Source organism: Lutjanus erythropterus, chromosome 3 (assembly GCF_056507025.1).
Source record: "Lutjanus erythropterus isolate fLutEry1 chromosome 3, fLutEry1.hap2, whole genome shotgun sequence".
In the NCBI taxonomy this organism is placed as follows: Eukaryota; Metazoa; Chordata; class Actinopteri; order Lutjaniformes; family Lutjanidae; genus Lutjanus; species Lutjanus erythropterus.
The window spans coordinates 16,964,858-16,992,854 of NC_139319.1; the positions used below are offsets into that span (position 1 = coordinate 16,964,858).

General features: G+C 37.6%; 3 protein-coding genes across 3 annotated transcripts; all 3 read left to right on the plus strand.

Moving 5' to 3' along the window:
* The first annotated feature begins 419 nt into the window (after positions 1–419).
* On the plus strand, positions 420–8,855 carry LOC146329836 (tetratricopeptide repeat protein 39B-like). The gene is made up of 17 exons (XM_084715215.1): positions 420–535; positions 1,292–1,323; positions 1,900–2,004; positions 2,115–2,246; positions 2,393–2,469; positions 3,128–3,257; positions 3,365–3,470; positions 3,669–3,734; positions 4,347–4,455; positions 4,590–4,657; positions 4,772–4,831; positions 4,939–5,100; positions 6,259–6,350; positions 6,441–6,754; positions 6,853–6,970; positions 7,849–7,965; positions 8,188–8,855. The coding sequence occupies exons 1-17, from the start codon at positions 515–517 to the stop codon at positions 8,300–8,302; spliced, it is 1,824 nt and encodes a 607-aa protein (XP_084571341.1). The 5' UTR covers positions 420–514; the 3' UTR covers positions 8,303–8,855.
* Positions 8,856–9,664: 809 nt separating this feature from the next.
* On the plus strand, positions 9,665–20,577 carry dnajb14 (DnaJ heat shock protein family (Hsp40) member B14). The gene is made up of 8 exons (XM_084715216.1): positions 9,665–9,843; positions 15,348–15,522; positions 16,535–16,680; positions 16,789–16,977; positions 17,627–17,712; positions 17,797–17,906; positions 19,321–19,493; positions 19,619–20,577. Exons 1-8 carry the CDS (start codon positions 9,711–9,713, stop codon positions 19,741–19,743), a joined length of 1,137 nt encoding a protein of 378 aa, XP_084571342.1. The 5' UTR covers positions 9,665–9,710; the 3' UTR covers positions 19,744–20,577.
* A 1,880-nt stretch (positions 20,578–22,457) lies between these two features.
* pla2g12a (phospholipase A2, group XIIA) lies at positions 22,458–27,922 on the plus strand. Its single transcript, XM_084715217.1, has 4 exons — positions 22,458–22,905; positions 23,268–23,344; positions 25,162–25,327; positions 26,820–27,922. Exons 1-4 carry the CDS (start codon positions 22,686–22,688, stop codon positions 26,936–26,938), a joined length of 582 nt encoding a protein of 193 aa, XP_084571343.1. The 5' UTR covers positions 22,458–22,685; the 3' UTR covers positions 26,939–27,922.
* Positions 27,923–27,997: the final 75 nt, after the last annotated feature.

Consider the following 27,997-nt stretch of genomic DNA (forward strand, 5'->3'; position numbering starts at 1 on the left):
ATCTTTGCTCTGTGCACGTGTGTTGCGTCATCAGTCTCGTGACCTGCCGCCTGTCCCTGCAGCTGCATCTCAGCTGTATCTCGGTATGTGGTCCCCATCAGAGACTCGTCCCGCATTTTTAAGTCAATGAAATGCCCCTTTGAACTTTCTATCTGTGCTGTAAAATTTAGGCCATTTAACTTCAATTGATAAAATTTTAATAGAGTATAATCTTTCTTGTTAATGTTTCTAAAAGTGCATGAAGTGTCACCGTTATGGGAGAAATTATCCTTTGCGTGCAGCACGATGATGCCGTCAGGGAGACACGTCTGTGGGCTGGTCTTTGAAATTTCGGCCACTCCTGTTTCCTCACCTTATAAATATCGCAGGAGGACAAATTAGCGTCTTGTGTGCAAGTGAGGTGACCGACCAGTTGACAAGACAGAGGCAGTATCGCTTCTGACAAGGAAAAAAAAAAAGACGCTCTTAAATCCTCTTAATATCTTCTTGTCTCTCTCTCAGAGTCCGACATCAGATGGAGACGACACTACAACAGGTAGGTTATGTTTCCCTGCAACTTCTCCACACGTCTTTAATGACCGGAATTTAAGTTTTCAAAGTTTATTTGATTTATTTGATTATTATTTATTTATTTATTTATTTATTTATTTTATTTTTTTTTTTACTGTTTCTTTGTTTTCATTTAATTAAAGATAGGGGCAGGAAGGATGTTAAGTGGTTAATATGTTTTGTTTTGTTTTTTTGTTTGTTTGTTTGTTTGTTTTTATCTCACAATGCTTAACCTCATGTTCACCACGTTGCCCCAAGGCTGCTTTACTTTTAAGTGCGAGTTTGAGTTCAGGACTTTTTCTTGTAATAGGTTATAATTACATAGCTGTATTGATACTTTGACCTGAGAAAAAGAAAAGTAGTTGTCATCACTCAGTTTTTAAAAAGAAGATATCATTTTAACCTGGCTGTTTATTTTTATTTTGGAGAAATGTTATAATAGTTTTTAAGCTCCAATCATTGTGTTAGTTACTTTTTTGTGTTAAACTTTATTAGTTTTTTTTTTTTTTATCATTTATTTTTTTATTGATTGTTGTAATGCTGTCATCTTGCAGAAATGTTATTATTTTTGTTTGTTTTATTCTTGTCTGTGGTCTTTTTTTTAAATTTTGCCAAGTAAAGCACTTTAGGCTGCATGTCTGTATGAAAGGTGCTATTCAAATGAAGTTGAAGGGCCACAATAATCCAGTTTCACTTTAAAAACTGAATTATAATTAGATTTTTTTCCCCCCTCCTTTTTCAGGTGGACCTCAGCCATCCCAGTGAGGATGCAACGTAAGTGAAACGGCAGTTTTTTTGTTTTTTTTTTTATGTACTACACACACACTAGAGGAGTGTTTCTCAACCCTGGTCCTCAGGGACCCCTGTCCTGCTCCAACACAGCTGATTCAAATGATCAGCTCATCATCAAACCTCTGCAGAAGCCTGACATTTGAATCAGGTGTGTTGGAGCAGGGAAACATCTAAAACATACAGTGCAGGGATCCCTGAGGACCAGGGTTGAGAAACACTGCACTAGAGGTCAGTAGATATCTGCTTTACTTTCATCAAACCATGCATACACATATTTAAAGAAAGAAAAAAAAAACTCTTGCATGGCTGATAGTAACCTGCAAAATGTACATTTTGTAGCACATTAGCAAGTTGAGTGTGACCCAAGGTTTTTTTCTAACCTAGCAATGCAAATGTTTTCACAAGACTAAAGAATTAAAGCCTGAAGTTTTCCAGTTAAACTGGTTGTTTTGTTGCTCTGGTACTGTTCTCCCAGATAGGCTACTTATGTACAACTCGATGTCAGATGTATGTATGACTGTTGTATGTAGAAACTTAATTTGCCAATCTTTCATTTAGGTCATCTAAAATGGATTTAGAGACCGCATTGAAGGAATGCTCCACGGCCCTTGACCTTTTTCTGAACAACAGGTTTGCTGATGCTCTGGCTCTCTTAAAACCCTGGTAAGTCACTGATGCCCTGGTACCAATCTTTACTTTTCTAATAAATGTTTTACTTTCACACTTGGAATGTGCTTTGCTTTTTTTTTTAAATAAGTATTTGTCTCCTTCAGGAAGAGTCAGAGCATGTACCATGCCATGGGCTACAGCAGCATCTTGGTGATGCAGGCAGGCATGACCTTTGACCCAAAGGACATGGATGCTGCCATGACGTCGCTGAGAGAATCCCTGCAGACATGCCAAGGGTACGGCACTTCAACAGCATGTGGTACTTTCCTGAGTTAGAAAATTATAGGCGTATACTATCTACAGAAAATGTATTGATCACTTTGTCAGAAAGTAAGGAGAAACTGTCTTTACTAAATTCTGACTATATACTGTGTGTTACTAGATTTCGGAAGAAAACTGGAATAGTGGAGACTTTAACCAGCCTGTGGTATAAACAACCAGCTGAGAACCTGACAGAAGGTAGGTGACAGGCTTATATCTCCAGACTGTAGACATCTTTCAGTGAATATACACTTAATTCTGTATGACATGTTGACATACAGGAAGCTTAAAGGAATTTAGATTGTAACTTAAGCAATGACATTACCAGTTTTGCCAGAAATTAGTAGAGTTGTCCAACATTTGGATGAATGCCGCTGACCTATGAATCACAGCAGTAAAAGGAAGTGTGATCTGTTAGGGCTGCACATAAAGTATTCTGTAAATATCTTTATTTAGCCTGTATACCATGTATCCTTCACGCAAAGGGCTACTGTTCCATCCTGTCTTGTTTGGTATTTGTGGCATTATTTGTAGCCCTAAAAACTGTTAAACCCATTAATGTTACCCTAGGGCACTGATTGAAGTTTTAAGCGCAGTGACACTCGAAAATATGGTTTGATGCGACATGTGCTATAAAATGTCAGTGCAGCCTTATTGCAACTTGCAAATTGGCTACTTTAGTTTGATTTTGTGCATTTTTAAAAGATACAGAAAAAAGGCATAGGTGACTTTTTGCCATGCGGGGGACAGCCAGTCCAAAATTTGGTAAATGTTTTTGAAAATACACCTACATTATTTCTTTGTTTAAAAAAATGTTGTTTTTATCCCCAACTAACTTGGCCATTTTTGTTAACAGAAGAAATGCATGCAGAGCTCTGCTACGCTGAAGTTCTACTGCAGAAAGCAGCTCTCACGTTCCTGGATGAGAGTATAATTGGCTTCATCAAAGGAGGGATGAGAATCCGAAACAGTTATCAGATTTACAAGTAGGTGGCTTGAAGAAGTGTTTTGCTGGAGACATAATGACATAAAAAAAAAAAAGGAAAAATAAAAATATTAAAATTTTTTTCAATGATTTTGTCTCCCCAACCAGGGATTGCCAGGCTTTGGCAAACGTCACAAGAGACTTGGAGAAACAGAAGAACACACACATTCATTTTAGAGGTGGCGTCAGCATGGGTATTGGATCATTTAATCTGGTGAGAGTGATAGAGAGCACTAGTGCCTTTAAGGACATTTTATTCTGTTCACTTATTTTATGAACAAATCTATGCACTGTGTTTGCAGTTCCTCAGATATGTGGTGTGGAAATTAAAGGCTACTGAAATGTCTGAATGGACAAAATGTTGCAATTAATTTGCATCATACCGAACTTTCTACTATATTTCTGTTATTAGATGCTGTCTCTGCTCCCATCCAGAGTCCTCAGACTGATGGAGTTTTTGGGCTTCTCAGGAGACAGAGTAAGTGCCAAGGATTTATATGCAATGAAAGTTAGTGGACAAAAAAAAAAAACAAAAAAAAAAACAACCAAGAAAAATCAGTACAGGGTCCATCCTCTCCAGATGTAGCCATAGCCATCACAGCATTATCACCTGGTCACCTAACTACAAAAATAAATATTTATACAATTTACACTGAAGAATAGAAAATATTATAGACACAAAACCTTAGAGTACAATATTCCAAAAGTATATTAACTATTGTGAACACTTACATAATGAGAACATAAATAACATGCTATAACAACACATTTGCCAAAATATGAGATGTACTTAAGTGACTTTTACATGAATCATACATGGATACACATCTGATTTCCACAGTCATAAGGTGAACTTGTTTGCGATCATCAGTCCAAACAAAATGGCCATTTGTTCATACTTATTGGCAAAACATAGGGAGCTAGTTGTTCCCAGAATGGCTGTGAGCATCAGAGATCAGGTTCCCAGTGCTTAAATTACTTACCATAGTTACAATTACAAACGGGTGAAACATAGGTTAAAAAAATAATAATCTATAAGGTTTTACTATTGTTTTTTTTATATAAAAGATTTTTGTGACAAAACTTACAGGAGCTGGGTTTGTCAGAGTTGAGACAGGGAGCATCCAGTAACAGCCTGCGCTCCATCCTCAGCACCCTGACTCTGCTGATGTTTCATCTCTACATCACAGTGATTCTGGGTGAGAGCTCTTGACAAATTTCTTCCAGGGACCGAAGTACCTCATTCGCAAAATAAAAGGCAGCTTTGTGATTTCTATTGTGACCTTTAATGGTTGAAAAAAATTCTTATTCTGCTCTGATTTTCTTCCCTCAGGAACTGGTGAAGGAAACCTTGCTGAGTCTGAAGCTCTGCTGGAGCCCTACAGGCAAAAGTTCCCAAATGTGAGCAGTGTTTTTATTTTTGCTGATTCGAACTGATAACAGACGTCACTATTTTACTGCCTCCTTGGTAAAATGTCATTGTTTTGAATTAATTTGTTTGCATCATGTCTACAGGGAGCCCTCATTCTGTTCTACACTGCAAGAATTGCTTTGCTCAAAGGAAACTTCACATTTGTGAGTACTGGTCATGTGTCTACAGCAGCCCAGTGTTTTCATAATGCAACCTCAGCTCATGTTGTTGTAGTAAAAGTGAAAACCTATGACTCTGTGTTTCTCTGCAGGCCCAGGAGAAGTTCCTGGCGTGCATAGCAGCACAGCAGGAGTGGCGTCAGATTCACCACCTGTGTTACTGGGAGCTGATGTGGGCCTACTCCTTTGAACTGAACTGGGCGGAGGCGTATCGATACGCTGACCTGCTCTGCAAAGAGAGCAAATGGTCACAGGTAGCTAATGCAACCTTCTTTTCCTTTTTGCCTGTTATAAAAATGCTCCTGTATTAAAGGGATGGTTTGGATTATTTGAAATAAGGTTGTATGAGATGGTTATTGATAGTCAATGTATTACCTGCAGTAGCTGGCAGCCAACACTCCACCAATCTGGAGACGACGACAAGAGTACCAACACAGAAGTTTAGCAATGATCTGCTGTGGATGGGGTCGGTAACAAAATGTATTTTCGCCACCAAAAAAACATTTATAAATATATTTATTATAAGAATATTTTTACAAACTGACCTTGCCATCGGACAGCCTTTTCTGAGAGGAAACTGATGTTTTACGACCAAGATATTGCTCTCTTGCTCACCCAGACTCCGCTGGCAAAAACATTCATTTTATCACACATAAAACAGGAGATCTACAGGTGGCTCAATCAGTTAGGTCAGGGGTCATTAACCTTTATATCAGATACATTTTTGGCCAAAATAAGTCTGTCTGGAGGTACAGAACATTTTTTAGCCTTATAACAATGACATAGGCTATTAAGTCTTAATTAGCCCATCAAACATTGCTATTAAGTCTAAATGTGCATTGACTGTTTTGATACATGTGGCTACCCTACAGTGGGCTAGTCGTGATTATTCTGTACTTTAACTTTGTGCAATTTTTTGCAGTAATGCAATTAAAGATATAACTACAATAAAGCAAATTGTTTATTAAGGAATGCTTTTACCTGCAAAACACAAAACTGAACTTTTGTCCAGAACAACTACTTTCTAATTACTTTCTAATTACTACTACTTTCAAATAGAGTAGCTAAAAAGAGCTATACAGTCCTCATGTGTTTGTGCAAAAATTAATACTATAAAACATAGCTTACTTTGATAGCAAATAAAATATCTGAAAACAATATGCAAAGCATGTAAAAAAAAAAAGCAGCAACTTTGTTTTATAAGTTAAAATGACTGATTTTTGCCGACACATTTTGCTGCTGACACGGTCAACAGCAGTACATTGCTTAGCTGTTGTTTCCTAAAGCTGCCATCTACTGTAGGAAATGCACTGAATATGGATAACTACCTCATATAGCCCCACTTCAAATAATCCAAACTATACTTTCAGATTTTTACCTCTTATGACAACCTGATTGCTCTTCTCTTGCAGGCCGTCTATATGTTCCAGAAAGCTGCTATCTTGTGCATGCTACCAGAGGAGGAAGTGGACAAATTGGGGGAAAATGTGGTGCAATTATTCAGGTGTGCTGGAGAGAGCCGTTATTTGTGCAGACAAATTGGTTGTTAGTTCTGTAATCATTGTACAGTAACTGTGAAACATGTGGTCTGTAGGCAGGTGGATGGTCTCAGACTGAGGATTGCTGGGAAGTCAATTCCAACAGAGAAGTTTGCAGCAAAGAAGGCAGAGCGATATTCTTCTCCTGTCCCTGTGAAATTGGTCGTCCCTGCTTTGGTGAGAATGCACGTACAGTCCTGCTTGCTACACTACAATCAAGCCAATACTGCTGCTCAGACAACTATCTTCTCTCCACAGGAAATGATGTACGTATGGAACGGTTTCACAGTTGTTGGCAAAAGACCTGAGTTGACTGAAAGGATCCTGACGGTACTGGAGAAAGCAGAGGAGGAGCTCAGAGAAGACCCAAGTGAGAGAAATGACACTGGCCAGTATTGTGTTTTTGTTGTTTTTTTTTTTTTTTTAAAGCATCAACATGAAACTAACAGCATTATATTAAATTTGTAGATCCATCAGAGTATCACCTGGATGACCACTGTGTTATCCAGCTGCTGAAGGGCCTCTGTCTGAGACAGCTGGGGCGTCTGATCCAGGCTGAACTCTGCTTCAATCATGTCATTGCCAGGTGGGGTCATTTCTGTCTTTCTTTTTTTATTATTATTTTATTTACAATTTTCAACTTTGTATTGTTTTGTATGTTCCTTTGTGTCATTGCAAGGGAAGGAAATGCAAACAAAACAACCTGGATAGTTTTCAGGGTTAGGGTTGTGGAAAAGTAAAATAACAACATGGCAAGCGGCAAAACTATAAACTAGGTCAAAAATGACAGTTGCCAAGTTATTCAGCTACAACTATCAACTGCTTTCCAAGAGCTTATCAAATTAATGTTTCTAAACTGATATAAAAATTGTTTGGTACGATGGCATCAATCTGGGGGCTTTTATATATTGGTTATTTATACTTTAGAAAAAAATGGCCATGGCATTTCATGAATGAATAGAATGAACTATATTGCAGAATAAAGATAATTAAGGCTCAGCCCCGCCATAGTTGTGAAATGGATATAGAATGTCTGCTGCAGATATTGGCTGTCATTTTAGTTTTGTATTCCGTTGTATGGAAAATATAATACTTGGATTAATCCAAAATTTGCAGCTTGAACTGAAATATTTAGAAATTGTCAGTTATCTTGGGAAATCCTGGTTGCAAATAGCCAGAAATACATGACAAAGTGAGCTGGTTATTTTTGTCCTCTTAACACTAGTCAACTGTGAGTGTTTTGCATCTATGACACAGTCTCATTTGCTTCACAGTTGATAATCTTTACACAAATGTGTTAACTCCACTTTTAAGAGTGTCTGTCCATTTCATTTTGCTCAGGGAGTTTTCATTATTTTTCCCATCCTCCACTATCCTTCCCTCTGGCCTCAGTTTGCATCTGAACAGACTCCATAAACTTGCTTAGATAAATGTTGACTTTAATTTCATATTTTCTCTCCGCAGTGAAAAGGATATCAAGCATTACAGCTACCTGGTGCCATTTACCATGTATGAGCTGGGTCTGTTGCACAAGCAGAAAGGTGACTTCAGCAAGGCCATCACTGTGATAGAAAATGCCAAGTAAGTTGATCCACATTTGTTGTTTTTGAAAATAAAAATCTATGAATAATAAAATATAAAAAATTAGGAGGGTTAGGGCTTTTTCTAATTTATTTTTCTGCTGTGAAAAAGATCTATTAATCAAATGCACCAACGCGTGCAAAAAGAGAATCCCCCTGTTGGTTCGAGCTGCTTCTATACTGCCATAATACACAAGGAGCTAACGAGTGATCTTCTTTGCAGGACGAACTACAAAGACTACAACATGGAGTCCAGGCTACACTTCCGCATCCATGCAGCCCTCAACACCATGGGCTCTTTTGCAGCCAAACTTCCGCCTTCACGTACGCCAGCTTAAAAGACTCAATGGCAGGAAGGTCAACAACAAAAGACTGCAGTAAACCTGACACAGTTTCTCAACCCTGTTTGCTGCCTTCATCTGACTGTACTTGAAATCCTCCAGATGGGCATCTTGCTGTCAGCCCCTTGATGATAATAACGGTGTATATATCTACACTCACTTTGTTAGTACGGCAGAACAGAACTCTTGAGTTGCAGCCCTGTGTAGATTTGTCATAAATCAGATGATGTGAAGGTAGACTATGCAGGAGACTCAATCAATGGCTTGAAGATTATTTGGTTATTCCCACTGAATTATATAATAGCTTGTTAGAGTTTTATGAATGAAAGTCTCCAATAATATTAGACTATTTAACTTGGCTTGCTTGTTTTTGTTCACAAGATTATATATATTTCAGTATTTAATGATGTTTTTATAAAATACTGTATGTCCTGGTACTGTTCAGCCATGCTTTAACAATTTCCTTGTAAATAACTGTATTATCTTTTTTTTCTGTGCAATATAAATTGGTCTATCAATGACATTTGCTGAATAAATCTTACAAATCAAATTATGTCCTGTGGTATTTAATTGTGACAAAATGTAAATCATATGTTTGATCACTAAACATAAAATACTTTTTGGGCAAATATAAATTCCTCAACAGCATTCTCAAAAGGTTAATCTGTACTATATGATAAATTAACAGTGGTGGACAAAGTACTCAACCCCAGTACTTGAGTCAAAGTATAAATACTCCTGGTCAAATATTACTCAACTACAAGTGAAAGCTGCTCAGTCAAAATTTTACTTGAGTTAAAGTACTAGAGTACTTGGTTTTAAAAATACTTAAGTATTTTTATAAACATGTACTTTTGAATACTTAAGTATATATAAAAGTAGTCAAAAAATGTACTTAAGTACAGTACTCAAGTAAATGTACTTCGTTACTGTCCACCACTGTAAATTAATACAGTGTGCATCACATCTGGCATGTCCAATCAGGAAAAAAAATGATTTACTATCAAATAAATACCTGAAATATAACATTATTTTATGGCATGCTCTGTATGTCTTTGCTCTGTATGTCTTTACATCTTTATATTTTACATAGGCTATGTAATGCTGTCAGAGAGTCCAATATGTTCTGGAAATAATGCTTGGATTGAGGGGGAAATTAATTTCATATTGTTTAGTATAAACAAAAATAAAATAATGAAAATAATTGATCACTTAATTCACTGTCAATGTTATGAATCATCAACTGAGGGAAGTGCTTACAATTTGCAAGCCTAACTGGCAGAATTTGGGTTCTCAGTGAGTAGAAGGATTTTACCTTGTATGCCAGACTGTGCTGTCGGTGCTCGTGACCACGTGTTGCGTGAGATGATCAGCTGACTCTGCCGGAGGAGGAAGGGGAGTGAAAATGGAAGGGAACAGGGACGAAGCAGAAAAATGTATAAATATAGCGACGAAAGCCCTGGAAGCCGGAGATAAAGAGAAAGCGTTGAAGTTTCTCAACAAGGCAGAGAAGCTGTATCCAACTGGCAGAGCCAAAGGTAGAGCCGTTTATGACTGACTTGTCTCTTTATTCAGCCTGGGCTAATCTAGCTAGCTAAGTGTTAGCTAGTAGCTGACGTTTGTTAACATCACTCACGGTTTAAGCTGACAGCAGATTACCTGTTGACTATTGTGTACCCATTATAAATAGTTGTATGATTATTTAACGTTAGTCAAGAATAAACTATGGCTTAAAGACATAAAATTAAACAACACACACCCGAGTTACCGTGAACTTAGCGTTAGCTATGTAGTGGGCCTGGTGTTATGTTAGCTAACCTGGCTGGCGTTTCGGTATTAGTTGACTTCTCAGTAAATCGGGGATATAATGTCTGTGGTTAAGTTAGTCTGTACCTTTGTTAGCTATCGGTGAAGCATTGTTATACTTTAGGATATCAATAAGTAGCCCAAGTTTTCTAGGTTACTCCTCAAACGTCACGCCATCGTTCATTCAGTAGTTAGCTAACTAATGCTAGCTGTCACTCACTGTAACGTATTGAAGGCTAGCTGTTAGCGTTAATTTTAGTGTCACATCAAGCAGTAGACTTTGGCCTAGGTTATTATTACTACCATATAAAGGCCTGGAATTTTGCTTGGATTTTGGTGAAGGCAGTACAGGCAAGTGAAGCCTGGATAACGATGTTGGGTCAATTGGGGCTGGTTAGTCCTCTCTAGTTCAATCCTTTAATTGAATGATAAACCCGGAGAGAGCCTCGAAGTTCAGCTAATCCGGGATACACAACTGTCCGTGAGACGACTGTAAACAGTAGTTAAGTGAGGATGAGACTGACATTAGTGTCTTGGATTGTAGTTTTGTTAAACCTACAGTAATGTGAGTGACTGTGTACTAGGATAGATAACTTGCATATTGATGACCAGTTGCTCCTCAGTTGTTAAATTGTAACCATGGGTGTCCAAAGGTGTCCTTTGTCCGTATAAATGTTGGCACAGGTTTAGCTGCGTGTGTGTATATAGAGCTTAAGACTTTTATTAGGAAACTGCTCGGTATTGGTAGATTGGTTTGATGTTTCCCAGACCTGTAATTGCTCAAAATCCTATCACAGTATTGTGGGTCATCACCTTTTTTCAACATGACATAATAATAAAACAAAAATTTAAATATTCACGAGTGTGCTACAATGTAGATAGGGGACTATATACAATGCAACTTTTACATGCAACACATGCTATCAAAAATCTAAACAAATGATGATGTTATAATATTGCATGCATAAGGGTTTCTGTTACAGTGAAAATACAGATTTGCAAAAACCTAACAGCTTGGGTGTGTTTCTATAGTCATGATCGTAACTCATATCTCCTCAAAGCAGAATGTATGAAAATTACATCATATCACAGTTGTGCTGAGTGACTGGATGAATCAGATGTCATTTATGTCAGGTTATTTTAGCAAAATCTCTAGAAACATAAAGGATTTTTACTGTCCACATTATGCAGAAGAAACAGTGTAAACAAAAGTTTTTAAATAATGTGCTATAGAGGGAGGGTTTTTCTGTGAGAGGAGTTAAAATAAGTAGCCTACTATATAGGAAAATATTTGCATAAAGAGTGTATTGAAAGGAGCAGTAAGGGAGGAGTAACTGTTGATACCTTTGCAGGTACTGGCTAACAGTCAGACTGATGTAATTACAAAAAATATTGTTGGAACATGACCTTTTAGGTCAAGTTGTTCAGTGCTGTTTGACACCTCTGACACTAAAAAGTCATTGAGTCTCTTATCTACAGCTGTGAGATGTCTCCCCATTCCTGTAGAGTTTCCAGAGAGGGTTTAGGTGTGTGCATGGACCATGAGTGATTTACGAGTGTGTCGCATCCCCTGACGTTGCAATGCAGGGCATCACATGTAAAGGGCTGACAGAAGGAGGCAAGTCATGGCAACACCTGTACACCAGCCATCCTCACAGCAGCCAGATGGGGGTTTTGCCTGTATCACAAAATGCTTTCATATTTACAACTACTGTTTTTTTAGTAATCTGTCATCAGAAGACTGTTTATCTCTGTTAACCCTGCACTTTCAATTTTGCAGAATGTATGAAGATTAAAGGGGGAGATTGCAATAAGTTGTCATGATAGTCCAATATCAAGAGGAGTGTATATGATAAGATTAAGAGATCAAACATTAGATTAAACTATTGATCACTGTAGTAAAAGTAGGTTGTTGCAGCTGCAGAAATATATGGGAAAAGCTATAGATTGTAAGTGCACAGCTAGCATACAAAGCATCACAATAGGATTTGTAGAAAACATGTTAAGTAGTCTTGAGGGCCATGGGAAGGAGGGATTATGATTCTGATTGTGCAAGAGGCCAGGAGGCAATGGCTGTGTTCTTAAGTTCACATTAGAACAAACTGTTTACTGATGAATAATGCATTGATAAACAGTAAGGAACATTATAGCCTAACAGTGCAGAGCATAGTTGCTGCCAAGCTTGAAATGATTTGCCTGATCTACTTTTGGCTAGTGTCTTTAAGTAGAGATGAAAAGGTACGAGAATTTCCTGTCATGATTATAGTGACCAAATTTATCACCAGGGGTCAGTATTTCAAAATCTTTAATCCAGATCAGAATTATCCAGATTTTGTAATCCCTGTGTTGCTATCCCAGATAAAGGTGATTTTATAGGTCCTGTTTTCTCAAAGAATTTTCAGATGGGATCACTCTGATCAAGTTTGTGAGTTTTTCAAAACGTGGTAATAAAACACAGTTATAATGATGATTAGAAATTAGGGCTGCACAATATGGTAAAAAAAAATCACAGTTGATTTGACAGATAGGATTCATGATTATTTGAAATGATCATCACAATTTTCATTTTAACAGGAAGGAAAGATATTCAAATCATGATGATGTGACATTTGTTGGGGTTTATACCACAGTAAACATACTTACTTTTATCTGGAGCTTTATAGGCCAGGGCATCTCTGCAGCACTATGGTACTTCATTATGATGCTGTTTTGTCACACATATTTTCTTTTATCAGAAAATTGCGACATCTGCGATTTGGATATGTCACGTAGATAATATTTTGAGTAATTTGCCATTTGTATTAAAATTTTGAAGCTATAATATCAATTGTCAGCAAGTTTAGCATGGTTTGTCATTTAAATGGAAATTATTATCTTTGAGTACATATATTTTTGCATCATTCACCATATTTCCCAAGTGGATTGCAAAACATGAATTGCTACAGAAGGAACACTGCAAACATTCTAGATATATAAATACAAAGGTTGAAGAAAAGCACAGTTCAGTCAAGGTCTCTGTAATACGTTGTGAATAAAATACAGAGGGACTGAAGAATGACTGAAGAATTGTAGTGTACTGAATATGCAGCAGTAATTTTATGCATCGTTGACTACTTGGTTGTGGCCTGTTGGCTAGGAACTGGCAACTGGATTTAAATGATTTTGATTATGGAAAGCAAAACTGGGTGTGTAAACAAAATGCATTGTACACTATTCTTGTTTTGCTGTGCTTTCAAGCACAGGTTGCAAAGTAGCACAGATTCTTTGGTCAAGTACAATTACAGATACTTCTACCATCTGTGCAAATCTAACAGAAGCTCATCTTTTCTCTGCAATTGGGTCTCCCTCTTTTGTTTGAGTTGTCATTGTATGTCTTTTACCTTGTTTTCATCTTTTCTTGTTTTCATTTGCCTGTCATGCATGTTATGCACTGATGAATAGACCAAGGCTTCATCTCATCTCTGTCATTGTCCTTTAAGGCTGAAATTGGTCTTAATATTAGGAAGTCGGCACGCAATGATGCAAAACAAAAACAATCAATAATTCCCCTCAAATGCATTAAAACATTAATTCAGTCAGATCTACATTAAAACCAGTTGAAAGGCTTTACAAACGGGCTTTGAAAACATTGGATAAAAAGTCAAATTCATATCGTCATTGCAAAATTTTGATGAAATATAATCTTTAAATTGGGAAAATATGATCAAATTTGCAGATACTTTACTTGTATATAAAACTCTTCATTGTCTGGCACCCCCTCCGCTCAGTGAATTCATTAAACAAATTCAAAACTCATCTACCAGATCTACCTGCAGGGGGGATTGTAAAAAAAAACATACAGAAAGAGTGCAGTGGGCAGTCAGCCTTTTCCCATCGAGCAGCACACACCTGGAACATCGTACCCATAGAACTCAGGAACATCACGTCTCTTAACTTGTTGCCCAAATCAATAAAACAGTGGTTACTGGACAATCAAACATAATATCATGATCTGAATCATGATATATGTTAGTGGCATAACCATAAACCCAAAACACATAAAGTAGAACGTACTATACAAGAGCACATAAGCCCTGTCTTGTTAATTGTGCTTGTGTGTGGTTGTATTTGCTTATGTGATTTGCTTTGTGCTTTTGTGTGTTTGGTTTTGGCTATGCCTTTTGGTCTGTGTTGTGTTTTATGTTGTACTTTTGTATAGTATGTTTTTAATGTTTTGTTATATGGTTATGTTACTTCATTAATAGGGCTAAAATCTTGCTGTCTCTGCTTATGTGCCTTGTTATGTACTTTTGTCTGTGGTTATGTACTTGCTTTGAGCTTATGTACTTTCTATATTTGTTTATGTGCCCTTCTGTGGACATGCCATCAATCTGCTTTTATCCGGGCTTATATGCTTTTGTGTTTTTGTATGTTATTTTAATGCCTTTTCTTACATATATATTTATATATATACATACATACCATCAACCTGCCAGGGACTGCATATGAAAATTGGCCTGTATGGCTAAATCTGGCACATTTACATGACTTAAGTGATCATGTTAATTAATGTGCAATGTCCCTTCTTAAATAAAATAAAACATAAACATAAAACTAAAGTAACAAGCCTGTTTTGAAAATGTAAGGAGTAGGAGAAGAAAGTACAGATAGTTGTGTTAAAATGGAGAGGGTAAAAATAAAAATAAAAATAAATACTCAAGTTAGATACAGTTTCCAGAAAAATCTACTTATGTACAGTAATAAGGTGTTTGTACTTCATTATGTCCCACCTCTGCTTGCAAGTCATATCTTCTCCCTCTTTGCACTCGCAGGCTTTTTCATTGGTTAATTGAACCCAGTACTTCTTTATACTCTGCCAAAAGTGATTTTAGTGACTGTTTTTCTGGCTCAAGTGTGGCCTTTTTATTTAGTGACTACACATTAAATTGAGAGCTATATAAAGGTGTTATTGAGCATTGTACCAACTAGACTTTGTTAGGTAATATGCTGTGATAATATGTCGTGACACTAGAGCTGCAGTAGTTAGCCTAGTCGATTAGTTGACAACCATTAAAGTTATAATAGTTCGTGTTTATCAGAGGTCGACGAACAATCTGATTGTGCTTCAGGTCTCATGTTACTCTAACGTTAAAGCTTTGTCATGGATAATCTTAGCTGGCAATTTGTTAAAAGCTTGCACATTTAAAATATACTGAAAGGATAATTTGCCATTTAAGTCTCTTTTTCTCTTTTTCAGCTTTGCTGGACGCATTAACGAAGAATGGGAGCTCGGCAGGTAATGGGGCATATCGTAGGAGACCGGCAGAAAGCTCAGAAAGCAACGGTGCCCAGCCAGAGAGGGAAAATCAAGAGTCTGGAGGAGGCGACTCCTCTAAAGGCTTCACCAAAGAGCAGGTGGAAGGTGTGCAGAGGTGAGAACTGTTGCATTCACTAGGTCTTCCCTTTAATTCTGTGTTTCTTATTCCACTCATTGGTGCTGTAATCTGTCCCACTTCACTTGGCTATTTTGGTACTCTTCTACAGTTGGCCCTGTGACAGCAGGACTGTATCTATTATACTTGATTGGACCTTTCATCTGTGGCTGCAGTGTTGTGCACACGCAGCTATTGCCGTGGGAACCTCTTCAGCTTTATATCATGCCCATGAGGGGAGAAAGTGAGAGACGTTTAAACGTGTGAGCTAGATACCAGGTTACCGCTATATGCTCTAATTTTAGACCACGAGATAGGAGTACAGAGAGAGAGGTAGGAAGTCAGTACATTTTATTCGCAACATACAGCCATAGCGAGATAGAAAGCTTTGAGTTCATTTATGGGGTAAACATGCTACTTTTCATTGCACAGTCTTACCAGTGTATTGCACTTACACCTAGACAATCACTCTTTTCCCTGATGCTTATACTGAATCCTTTGGAGATTCTCAAGTGGGTAAAAAATTGCATCATGCCTTCTAACAAAAGGTTTGACCATTTGAGCTTTGTGTTTACTTTCCCATGTGACCTCATCAGTTAGTTCATCATAATTAGTTTTACTGCAGTCATGATTTAATGATGGGTAGACTGGGCAATGACTCAATATTACTGATGATTTAATCATATTTGATCATAGCATTTAATAAAATTTTGTTTAACGATTTAATTGTAATAAAAAGCTAACAAAATGGCTTATTAGAATTTTTGTTAAGTTACTACAAGGAACTTTCAAATTGTTGATTTTGGAGGCCTCAGTGGAAAAAAGTGGTGGTATTTCCACGTCATAATCAGCAGTGCAAAAACAGTCATCTTTGTGGATGAGTCCTTCTCCTCCTTGCTCTGCGGGCACCACACTTTGCCTAAACCATACAGATAACTTTTAATGTGTGAACACATCTCATACAGACAGCCTTCTCATTCATGCTACTTCACTCTCCGCTCCTTTCTTTCAGAATAAAGCGGTGTAAGGACTACTATGAAGTGCTGGGTGTCAGTAAAGAAGTTGGTGAAGACGAGCTAAAGAAAGCCTACAGGAAACTAGCGCTCAAGTTCCATCCTGACAAAAATCATGCACCTGGAGCAACAGAGGCCTTTAAAAGTAACTTTACTCAATGAATATCTCAATATCTTGTATTTAACATATAGGAAAAATGTCTTATTTCCATAGTTTATTCACTTTTGATACATCAACTGTGTCCTCCTTCAGAGATTGGTAATGCGTATGCAGTACTGAGCAATCCAGACAAAAGACGGCAGTATGATCTGACGGGAGGAGAGGAGCCGAGCAGCCCGGGTCACTCCCACGGAGGAGGCTTTGATTTCCACAGAGGCTTCGAGGCTGACATCACTCCTGAGGACCTCTTCAACATGTTCTTTGGAGGTGGCTTCCCCTCTTGTAAGTGAGCCTGTTGTGCGTATACTTATAAGCTTACATTACTTCCCACTCAGATTTGATTTGTGTTTTTTATCCAAATATATTTATTTTAACCCTCGCTTCCTGTGATGTCACTTGGTTATCAACATAGTGGTCAATGATATTGTCTTTTATATTATCTCAGCTTTTTGGTGAATCTTGAGATCCTAAAAGTTGTTTATTTGTACACAGATTTTTGTGGGTTCAGTCAATGGACTGGATCATGTGGTAGAAGGAGTTCACTCTTTGAATACACTTACATGTGCGTCACTAAATTATGCCAGTTAAGCTTGTGGTGCTGAAAATGAGCATGCTATAAGTCAGACCATGATTTTTGTTCTCTTGGACATTTCTTCCTTTTTTCCCTTTGTTAAAAGTTTTTCTTTGCTTGTTTGAGGGTCCACAGGACAGAGGGTGTCACACACCCTCCTGAGGCAAATTGTGATTTGTGGTATTGGACTACCCAAATAAAATTTGACTTGATTTTTGTTAGGACTGATGCACCCTTTTCTTTTTCTTGTCCCTAAAATTGCCTGATTTTCTACATAATGTAGAACAACACGATGATATAGTTTTGAGTCCTTTTTCATGGCTTTGTATTTAACCTCAATTTTATTGTTTTTGTCCGCAGCAAGTGCACACACATTCAACAACAGCAGGACAAGCTACAGCCATCAGACGGATTACCGACAAGAGAGAACAGAAGAAAGGGGAGATGTACGTAGATGGGTTCAGATTTTGTATCTCATACATTTGTTGTTGGGGAAAAAAGTACTTATTGTACTGTGTGTTTGCCTCCAGGGGGGTTTCTCAATGTTCATCCAGCTGATGCCCATCGTGGTCCTGATTTTAGTGTCAATACTGAGCCAGATGATGGTGTCCCCTCCACCCTACAGCCTCTACTCTAGACCGTACGTACACACACACGCACACACACACACACCCTCAGTCACACTCATTTTCTCTTCTTCATCACTGAGGCAAACTTGGTTGTTCCTTGCAGTTATAGGTAGCTAACCACAACTGTTGTTACTTCAACTTCAGATCTGTAGTGCTGATTACTACATGTAAACAGGCTGGTCCACATTCTTCCTTTGTAGCATGTCTTATGAAATGTTGGCACAAACAGCTCATCCTGGTGTCTCAGTCAACCTTGTGCATTCTTAAGGTGTTCTTATTCCATCTTTATCTAGTCTTTTATTCACACTTGTTCTCACTCATAATTTGGCCTCTTTGCAGTCATGAATGCCATGAAATCTGCAGTTTTTAAAGATACTGTAAAACACTGGTTCCCAACCTGGCCGTTCTGGGCCCCCACTAGGGGTCGCCAAAGCTTCACAGGGGGTTGCAAGCCCTTCTTGATTTTATGGAGTCTAAGAACATTATATGTTATCAGTGCATTTCATTCAGTCAGACATGTAAACTTGTCACCTTTCAGCTGTTCATGTGATCATTCAGTTCTATGTCACCTCCGTCAGGTGAATATTTTGATAATTTTTCAGTATAATGTATATATAATGTAATGTGTAATGTAAATATAATTTTATTTTGCTCCTGTAATTCTGTTAGGTCGTGTGCAGCACCTTGGTAATCCAAAAAGTCACCAAAAATAATAATCATTGAGTATCTTATTGGGGAAAAAAAAAAAAAAAACTCTCCAGGGTAGCGTATCTCTGCATCCCAGACCCACGATGTGTTTTAAACTGCTTACATATCCCTCTCAGCTTTTTTACCCCTGACCAGTTTGCATGCCTGTTCATTTCTGTAAAGTTTAGATTATTATTTAAGCTGTAAAGTTATATTAGAAAAAAACTCACAGGATAAGGGCACAGTTACGACCTAAACACAAGCTATATTCACAGAACCTTCACTCTGCTAAACACCCTTGTTCTGCATTCTCAGTTAAAATAACCAAAGAGCCGATATAACAATGGCTAAGCATCGGGAAGAGGAAAACACTGAATTTGAGAGAGAAAAGGAAGCCGATTCTTAAAATTAAAAATTGAACATAATACAGACAGAAAATTGTGTTAAAAAGTTCCAAACAGGAAAACTCATGTCTGACATACTGCAGTTGTTGTTGTCACTGTTCGGGTTAATTGTACAGTTTATCAGTTGTTCTTTACTGTTATAGATTCAGTGCAATATGAAGCATCCATAGTCAGGGGTCATCAGTTTACTCGGTGATAGAAAAGGAGTCTGTGAATGAAAATTGTTGGGATCCACTGCTATAAAACACCTTTTAAGATTCAGCATCCATCATGAAAAAACTACCGTTGTCAGCATTTTTACAGCAGCATGTCCTTCCTCTATCTCTTCCTCCAGGTCCACAGGGCAGACGGTTAAACGGCAGACAGAAAACCTGCACGTTGACTACTACGTCACTAGAGATTTCAAGTCGGAGTTTAAGGGCTCAGCGCTGCAGCAGATTGAGAAAAATGTAGAGGAGGACTACGTATCTAATGTCAGAAATAACTGCTGGAAGGAGAGACAGACAAGTGAGTAACCATGGCTAGAATGCACCCTCAGAACTAACTCTCTGAATTCAATCATAGAGTTATTTTGTTCTGGACTCTTTTCTTTACAGTCACACTGTTTTTTTTTTTTAATTTGTCTCTTCCAGAAACAGACCTGCTGTATGCTGCCAAGGTGTACAGGGACGACCGAATGCGCAAGAAGGCAGAACTCATGACCATGGACAACTGCAGGGAGCTGGACAGACTAAATAACCTATTCAGAGGCGGATGAGTCGGACGCTTTTAGATTATGTAAATGTATATGAATAGATGTGTATGTTCATGTTTTTTTAAGAAAGAGTCTTTACACTAGGAGCAAAAAACTTAATGAAATAATTTAGCTCTATTGTTAAAGTTTTAAAATGTCCCACTCCTCATATCTCCCCTCGCCAACTCCTCTCCTTCACTCCAGCCTGACCCCAGGAACCGCCTTGTTACGTCTTAATGAACCGATCTACACACACTGTAGAAAGCCCTAGACCTTTTCTTCTTCTTTTTTTTTTTTTTTAACTCTGCTTTTCTTGTGTTTTCCTGAAACCAAGAGGGACAAAGACACTTGATTGTAAAGGCATGTGCTTCGAGTAGTGAGAACCCCAAGAGGCATTCTGCACAAGCAAATCACTGTCTTAAGATCAGCAAACGGCTTTCGGCATCATCTGCTTGACATAAATATATGACGAGAGACTTTGTAGGTTCATCTGGAGGTGCTGTCCTCCGACCACATCCATTCCTTGAAGAACACAGGGACAAAAGATGGAAATAAAATAAACCATGATGCTTCTTTAAGCTTCGTACAAACCTCCACGTGTGGGTGAAGATCAACGGATTATGAAGAGACACCTGTGACTTTTGCTACTAGAGAACATTTTTATGTTGTCCACTTCAAGATGTGAAGTTGGTTGGGACTAAACATGGAAGGACATTGAAACTGTTATTCATAATGGTTGTACATTTTCATTTTTGAATGTTTGAAGTTTATGCAGTTATTTAAGTAACTATAGAAGAAACAAGGTTTTTCTTCAATGCTCGCCTAATCATTTAAATAAAGTAAAATTATTACCATTGACTGGATGTATTTGTGTCTGACTCAGGTGGCAAAGAGCTTGGGTTATTTTCCAATATTGGAAAATGCCTCTGATACTGCCTAAAACACTGGTATTGTAGAGTACATTAGAGTTTGTATCAATCTGATACCATGCAATTTATTAACCATTAAATGGGAACCTGCCACTTTTCAGCATCGTCCAGCATGCCATTTTTTCCCCAGGGTGGGGTAGCCATGTTATATGGCATGCATTCTGTGTCATTGTTGCTCAGGGTGAACAAAGGATTTACCCTGAGCTGGGTATCATATCACATCCACACAGGATCAATAGTATACAGCTGTTATAAAATAATAATGTATCTAAAGACAATCCAGGATGTTACTTTAGTTATGTAGACAGCCTCAGGGAAAAAAACACTGAGGCACTCTATCTTCTGGTGAAATTATAGTGTAAATTTGTAGTGTCCTTGGCTTTTTTTTTTTTTTTTTTCCTGGATTTTGTCTTTTTGTGCTTCTTTCCTTCCTCATTAAAGAATACTTGTCAGACAAGCCATTCGAACCAAGCTGCACATTCCTTTTCCCATTATAAATATATGTATGTTTTTACACGCTTGTATTGGATTGGCACTCAGTGTATTGGAACATTTATTATCAGTGTGAAATCACCAAACAAAAAAAATGTAGTGTTACAAATAGTTGTGGTTTAATTTGATCAAGTTTTGTCATTTCTGAGATCTGCTGCTGGTATTTCTTTGGTACTCTTTGGTATTCTTTGGTTGTCTTCCTGTTGTATTTTGGTGGAGGCAAAAATCTCAGAGACAAATAATTAAAGACCTGAGCAAATCAAAACTACCCGTATGGCTAGATACCAGTAGATGTAGTGTTTTTTGTAGTATGTGTAAAGTTAATCCAAATTTTGAATGTTGTAAAGCAACAGCCAAGACAAATCAGTTCTTGGTGAGTTTGTTTAAGAAAGGGGGTAAAACATCTTGTATCGACCATTGTGAGATATACAATTATCATGTGTTGCAGTCTGTTGACAGCTTGTCTCCTAGCAACGCCATCTCCCAGGATGCCAGTCAATCACTGCCATGGAAATGGGCCACAACATCACATCTACCATAAAACAGACCCCTCATACAGATAGCGTCCATAGGCGTCTTCATGAGTTACATTTTAATTTAAGTGATCTACATTTAATCTGAGTTATATTAGAAAGAATAAAAAATATTAATTTTTTTTTTTAATTATTCAATGTCCAATCTAATTTCAGGACTGTCTTTTTTCTTTTTTTTTTTTAACTTCTAAAACTGCATATAGTATTCAATTAAGTGCAATACTAGTAATATTGAAAACAATATAAACAACAAACAATGCTATGTTTTCAGTAAATATAAATAGATATATAAATAAAAATTAAATAAAGTCATAATATTTCTAAATAATAAAATGAATGCACTTCAAGTAAGGCATTTAAACCTTCCAGTCAGTTTATCGGTCCTCAATTAGATTTGTATCCTATTCAGACATACTAATGTATCACAAATCATTTATATTTTGAGATATAAAGTGTCATAATTATGAGGTATAAAGTGTCATAATTATGAGATAAAAAGTAAAAATTCTGATATAAATTTTTAAATAATGCCGCTACAAGAAGAACTTCCGCTGCTGAGGTTACGTGTTTCCTGTCAACCGTGAGAGTCTGCAGCCAGGTAGTCTTGGAGAGATTGCTATGGAACAATGTTGAATCAGTGACTGAAATTTGCTGCTCTGAAATCACGTAATTGTTTCTAATACTTAAAAAACAACGAGAGCGTTTTATTGTTGGCGCAAAATTAATATTAAACATCGCATACTTGTATTTTTGTTTACTGACGTTGCAACTTCTGTCATCCTCTTCATTGGTTTATCAGCGGTCACATGACAGCGTCAAACCCGGAAGCGATATCAACAGCTGTGACAGGTAGGCTTGTGCTTGTTGACAGTCATCCATTTAGAGAAATGAAAACAACCAGAAGTGAAACTCGCGATGCCATCAAGACAGCGTTTTGAAGAATAAATAAGCCAACATTAAACTAACGTCCCGGGAAACGCTGGTCTCTGGCTTTGACGTGAAGTGGACTAAAATGCGCCGCTGCAGCTACATCTGTGTTTTTCTGTTGGTTTTGTATTCCTGTGGATGTCTGCGGTATGTGTCTGCCTGTAGAAGTGAGCCAGAGACTCCAGACTGGAGGATGACTCTGAAAACTATTCGTAACGGAATACACAAGATTGACACGTACCTGAACGCAGCACTTGACCTGTTTGGCGGCGATGACGGCCTGTGTCATTACAGGTGTAGTGATGGTGAGCCAGCTGCTTTCTTTATTATTTCAACTCGATTGATCTGTCAAACACACGTGTAACTAGTAACACTAATGTTGGCTGTGTTTCATTGGCTTACTGACACACCTAAAGATCAAGGTGAATAATTCCTGAGGCTCTCTTTGCTATGTTAAGCCAATATGAAAGAACTACAGTTAAATAATAGGGAACCAGATTAATGAATGTTGAATTTATGCAACACTTTGGGGGCTAGAGGATATATATTATCACCCCTTGAGAGACACAGGCAGCCATTACAGTCTGTTCTGATGTGTTTATCTCTGACAACAAGATAACTGACTGGCAGAACAAGAAACATCTTCACCTTTGCACTTCTTTCACAGGTTACAAGCCGGTGCCTCGTCCCGGGTACAAGCAGCCACCGCCTAATGGATGTGGCTCCCCATTGTTTGGATTTCAGGTAGTCTGACAGAGTTTAAGCGGAGCTTGACCCTGGACAGCATTAGCTTAAAGGGATAGTTCACCCAAAAAATGAAAATTCAGTCATTATCTACCTGCCCTCATGCTGATTGAAGGTCGGGTTTAGTTTTTTAGTCCACAAAACACTGCTGGAGTTTCAAAGGAGAAAAGTGTTGCAGAATCTCCCAAACAATTTAAGTGAATGGTGACCAGTTTTCAAACAGAAAAACCAACCACAAAGAAAAAGTAATGCTTTAGATTACAGCCAGTGTGCTACGTAACTACTCCAGAGTTTTGTTTTAACTCTTTCAAGTAATGCTGTACCAGCGCCGAAACTTCCAGTACATATATGTAGCTACAGGGCAACTAGATAGAATAAAGTAATAATGTGGGATTTTACAAAAAAGCTATACTGTTTTTATTTATTAACTGCTGGGTACCTATTCTGTTACTGTAGGGCAAGTATGATCTCAATTGCTCAGTAGATCATACTTACCTTGTAATAATAGAATAGGTACCCAGTAGTTCAAAAATAACTACCCAGTACCTACATATATGCATTGATAGGTTCTGTGCTGGTACAGTGTTATTACAAAAAAATTACACTGCAACGCCAGAGTAATGACACAGTACGTTGCAGAGTGTAACCAAGAAAACATGAAATACCTCCATACTGCTTGTATGGTGTAATCTAAGTCTCCTAAAGCCCCAACATGCTGTTCACTTGTGCGTGCACACCATCACACTACACAAGAGACTTGGACTACACCAGACCAGCAGTATGGTGGCTACGATGAACTGTGTATTTTTGTTTTGAGGTTTAGTCAGACAGCAACTGGTCTTACTTGTTTTTGGTCTTCCCAGCTGATAAAAACACTTCAGGTAAGATAAGGTTACAGGGGACGGCGATATTCGTTTTGATGACATACTGTATTTTGTGCGAAACTAAACTATGAGAAACTTACAAAATGCATCTTTTTTGACTTGTAAAATCACGTTTTAAATTGACAAATATTTTATGCGTGATTCAAGGCACAATTCAAATGGGGTCAAAAAATTGTTTGTCTCTAGCCATTGATTGCCGTGCATGTTTTTTCCAAAGTAAGGTTCCATGGCACTTCCAAGGGGTGTGACGACTTCTCTCTATTTGGTCCTTGTCAAAGACACTCAGATCGCTACGCTTGCCTATTTTTCTTGCTTCCAACGCATCAGACTTCTCACTTGCTGCCTAATATATCCCTTGACAAGTGCCATTGTGCAAGATAATCAATGTTATTCACCTCATCTGTCAGTGGTTTTTATGTTGTGGTTAATAATAATAATAATAATAATAATAATAATACATTTTATTTAGTGGCGCCTTTCATGACACTCAAGGTCACCTTACATCAGAAATGACAACAGCATAGATCACACATAAAACTCATACAATCAAAAAACAACAGTAGCAAATCAGTGAATGTTGGGCACAAATCTTTATAATAAAACCTAAGGGATCTTTATTAGAAACAAACAACAACAGTGTCAGTCAGGCTTTGGTAAACAATGCTTAGAAACGCTGAATTTTTCACACATAAGAGTGAGTTAAAGTAGAACAGGAATGTCTCTCTATTATGATTTAGTGATATTTCACACTATTAGTTAATTAGTATAAGTTTTGTCATTGCTGATACTTTTTTCCCCCCAGTTTTTACTGATCAATCACTGAACCGTTATCACATCTTTTACTTTAGGGGAAATGCATGTCTCCAACAGGCAGTATCATTTGAATGTCAGTCCAAAAGACAACATAAAGACTTACAAACCTGTGTTTTCCAGTTTGACATAGGTATTCCGTCCATGACCAAATGCTGTAACCAACATGACCGCTGCTATGACACCTGTGGCCGTGAGAAGCACGACTGCGATGAGCAGTTCCAGGACTGTCTCGAGACCATCTGCAGAAATGTGCAAAGGACTTTGGGATTGGCTCAGAGTGTCCAAGGTAAGAGGCTGAGCCAGTTTGTTCAAATTAGATGCGGGATGGGGTGTAGTGCAAGAATCAGGTGGGGCGCTGTGTAAAACGTAAATAAAAACCGAATGCAATGATTTTTTGACTTGTATTCAATTTAATACAGTGTAATGCTCAAACTGATATTGTTTTTTGTAAATATACACTCAATCTGAATTTGATGCCTGCAACATGTTCCAAAAAAGGCTGGGACAGGGGCAACAAAAGACGGGGAGCGTTGTGGAACGCTCAGAAAACAATCTAAAGGTTAGGGAGAAATGGTAACAGTGGATAGTATCATGACTGGGTATGAAAGTTCATAAGCATTAATGAGGGCTCACCGGTTTGTGACAACCTGCATTGGCAAATAGTCCAAGAGTTTAAGAACAGTATAATAAGAACAATTTAGGGTAACTGTCACATCTGTGAAGGGCCCATTGATACTGAAAGGTACTTACAGGTTTTGGAGCAACACATGCTGCCATCCAGATGACATCTTTTTCAGAGACAGTCCTGCTGATTTCAGTGAGACAATGCCAAGAATTTGTGTTCTACAAAAGCTTGGCTGTGTAGTAAAAAAAAGTTCAGGTACTAGACTGACCTGCCTGCAGTCCAGACCTGTCTCCCAAAATGTTTGACGCAGTTTGAAGTGTAACAGAGATAACGGACGATTAAGCACCTGAAGCTGTATATCAAATAAGAATGAGAAAGACTTTCAGCAATTTGTCTTCAGTTCCCAAACGCTTACTGAGTGTTGTTAATAACAAGGTGATCTAACACAGTTGTAAATAAGCCTTGGTCTTAACTTTTCTGCAACATGTTGCAGGTATCAAATTCAAAGTAACTGCACATTTACAATAAACAAAGTTTATTAGTTTTGAACATTAAATATCTTGTCTTTGTATTCAGTTGAATAAAGGTCAAAAAGGATTTACATTCTGTTTTTACTTACGTTTTACACTCATACATTGCACATACAAATGAACAAGTCCAGTTCATGGCACGCGAGTGAGTAAGTGTAAAACACAGCATGTCCAGCAGAGGGCACGATAGAGCTATTTTTTAAACACTGTAAGTCTGGACACTATAATCTGTTATCCAGATCATAATGATCCTATTTGACAGTTATTCTTCAGAACTGACTTCATGACCACAACTTTGAGTTTCCTCCTGTCTGTCATAAATAAAATTAGAATATCTTTATTGTTCTGATGTTAATTAAGGTTTGAAAATATCCTTAGTTTTAAATTTGTCTTGGCACCAGCTTTTCTCTGTTCTTGTGATGCATATTAATTTTTATTTAACTTAGATAAATTGTCTACAATAATGTTTGTGTTGAGCAATATTGTAAGTAGTATTTAAATGCACACAAAAATGTTTTCCCTTAGCCTGCATTGATACCAGATACCTGTTTTTAAACCAGCTCACCTTTCCCCTGTTGTGTATTTGCTCATGTTCTTCTTTTTCTTTCTGTCCTTCTTGGCAGCGTGTGAGTCAGCAGTGACCCTGCTGTTTGACGCTGTTATGCACTTGGGATGTAAACCATACCTGGACAGCCAGAGAGACTCTTGCGTGTGTCAGTATGAAATGAAGAGGGAACTGTGACACCGCCACAGGACCACGACTGTGGAACTGACTGATTCAAAAGCACAACACTGACAGAAGGATGCCAGCAATAAACATTTTGGTCACACTCGTAGATTTTCCTCAGGGATATAGCTTTGTCTCTGCACTGAGTTTTGTCCATTGCCTTCTTTTTACTGAAATGTAGACACCTGTTAGACAAAGTGAATGTCAAACCACCTAATTTTTAGAGTGGACAATTAATTTCTTTCCTGTGCAGTTAATTATTTATATTTTGTTAATACTGTGTAATGTGTTTGTGTTTCCCTGGTTTTTGGATGCTGGGTCATCCTCAACACTTTATTTTATGGGTTTATAATTTCCAAATTATTTCCTCATAAGTAGTTGAGGCAGTGTTCAACTGACCTGCTGGTGTTTTTGGGAAAGAGTGATCAACATTTTTCACCGTTTTCTGATATTTTATTGACCAAACAACTAATCGTTCAATTGACAAAAATAGTCAACATATTAATTGATCATCCTGTATCAAGCTTACTGAACTGTTGGAGCACAGACTGAAATGGGCGGGGCTTAGGAAGGGTCAGGTGGTACACTTCCAACTGATTAGTTCCAATTAAATGCTAAACTAGCGAAACCAGGACATTTTAAAACTTAGTGCACAGCAGGTCAGCTGAACATTCAAAAGTGTGTCCATATGCAACCATACAATTCAAAATATCTTAATACTTTAAATAATACATTGGGAATTAATATATATTTTCTTAGATGTAAATAGAGCTGTTCTTTCCTACCAGAAACTTTTAAGAAATTATTATCATAATCTTAATAAGAACATGTGCTATATAGGCTCAGTAAGACAACAGTGTCTATTTCTGCAGCATCTAAAACATTTGTGTTTTTTCCTTTGTAAAGTTTGTAAAATTTTAAATGTCCCACAAAGAGGAACGCAATGGTTCACCTGTGATAAAATGTCATAAAATTAAAGAAACATGCTTTTAGTGATAATTCTGTGTGTCAGTTGTCATCATAGTCATTTTTGTATAAACTATATATCTTTTAAGCAGCATCCTTCAACACAGA

Coding starts and splice junctions, on each gene's coding strand:
- LOC146329836 (XM_084715215.1), top strand. CDS start 515: ATGGAGACGACACTACAACAG. Junction 536..1,291: donor TGGAGACGACACTACAACAG/GTAGGTTATGTT, acceptor CTCCTTTTTCAG/GTGGACCTCAGCCATCCCAG. Junction 5,101..6,258: donor AAGAGAGCAAATGGTCACAG/GTAGCTAATGCA, acceptor CTTCTCTTGCAG/GCCGTCTATATGTTCCAGAA.
- dnajb14 (XM_084715216.1), top strand. CDS start 9,711: ATGGAAGGGAACAGGGACGAAGCAGAAAAATGTATAAATATAGCGACG. Junction 15,523..16,534: donor CAGGTGGAAGGTGTGCAGAG/GTGAGAACTGTT, acceptor CCTTTCTTTCAG/AATAAAGCGGTGTAAGGACT. Junction 19,494..19,618: donor CTGGAAGGAGAGACAGACAA/GTGAGTAACCAT, acceptor TGTCTCTTCCAG/AAACAGACCTGCTGTATGCT.
- pla2g12a (XM_084715217.1), top strand. CDS start 22,686: ATGCGCCGCTGCAGCTACATCTGTGTTTTTCTGTTGGTTTTGTATTCC. Junction 23,345..25,161: donor CCCCATTGTTTGGATTTCAG/GTAGTCTGACAG, acceptor TGTGTTTTCCAG/TTTGACATAGGTATTCCGTC. Junction 25,328..26,819: donor ATTGGCTCAGAGTGTCCAAG/GTAAGAGGCTGA, acceptor CCTTCTTGGCAG/CGTGTGAGTCAGCAGTGACC.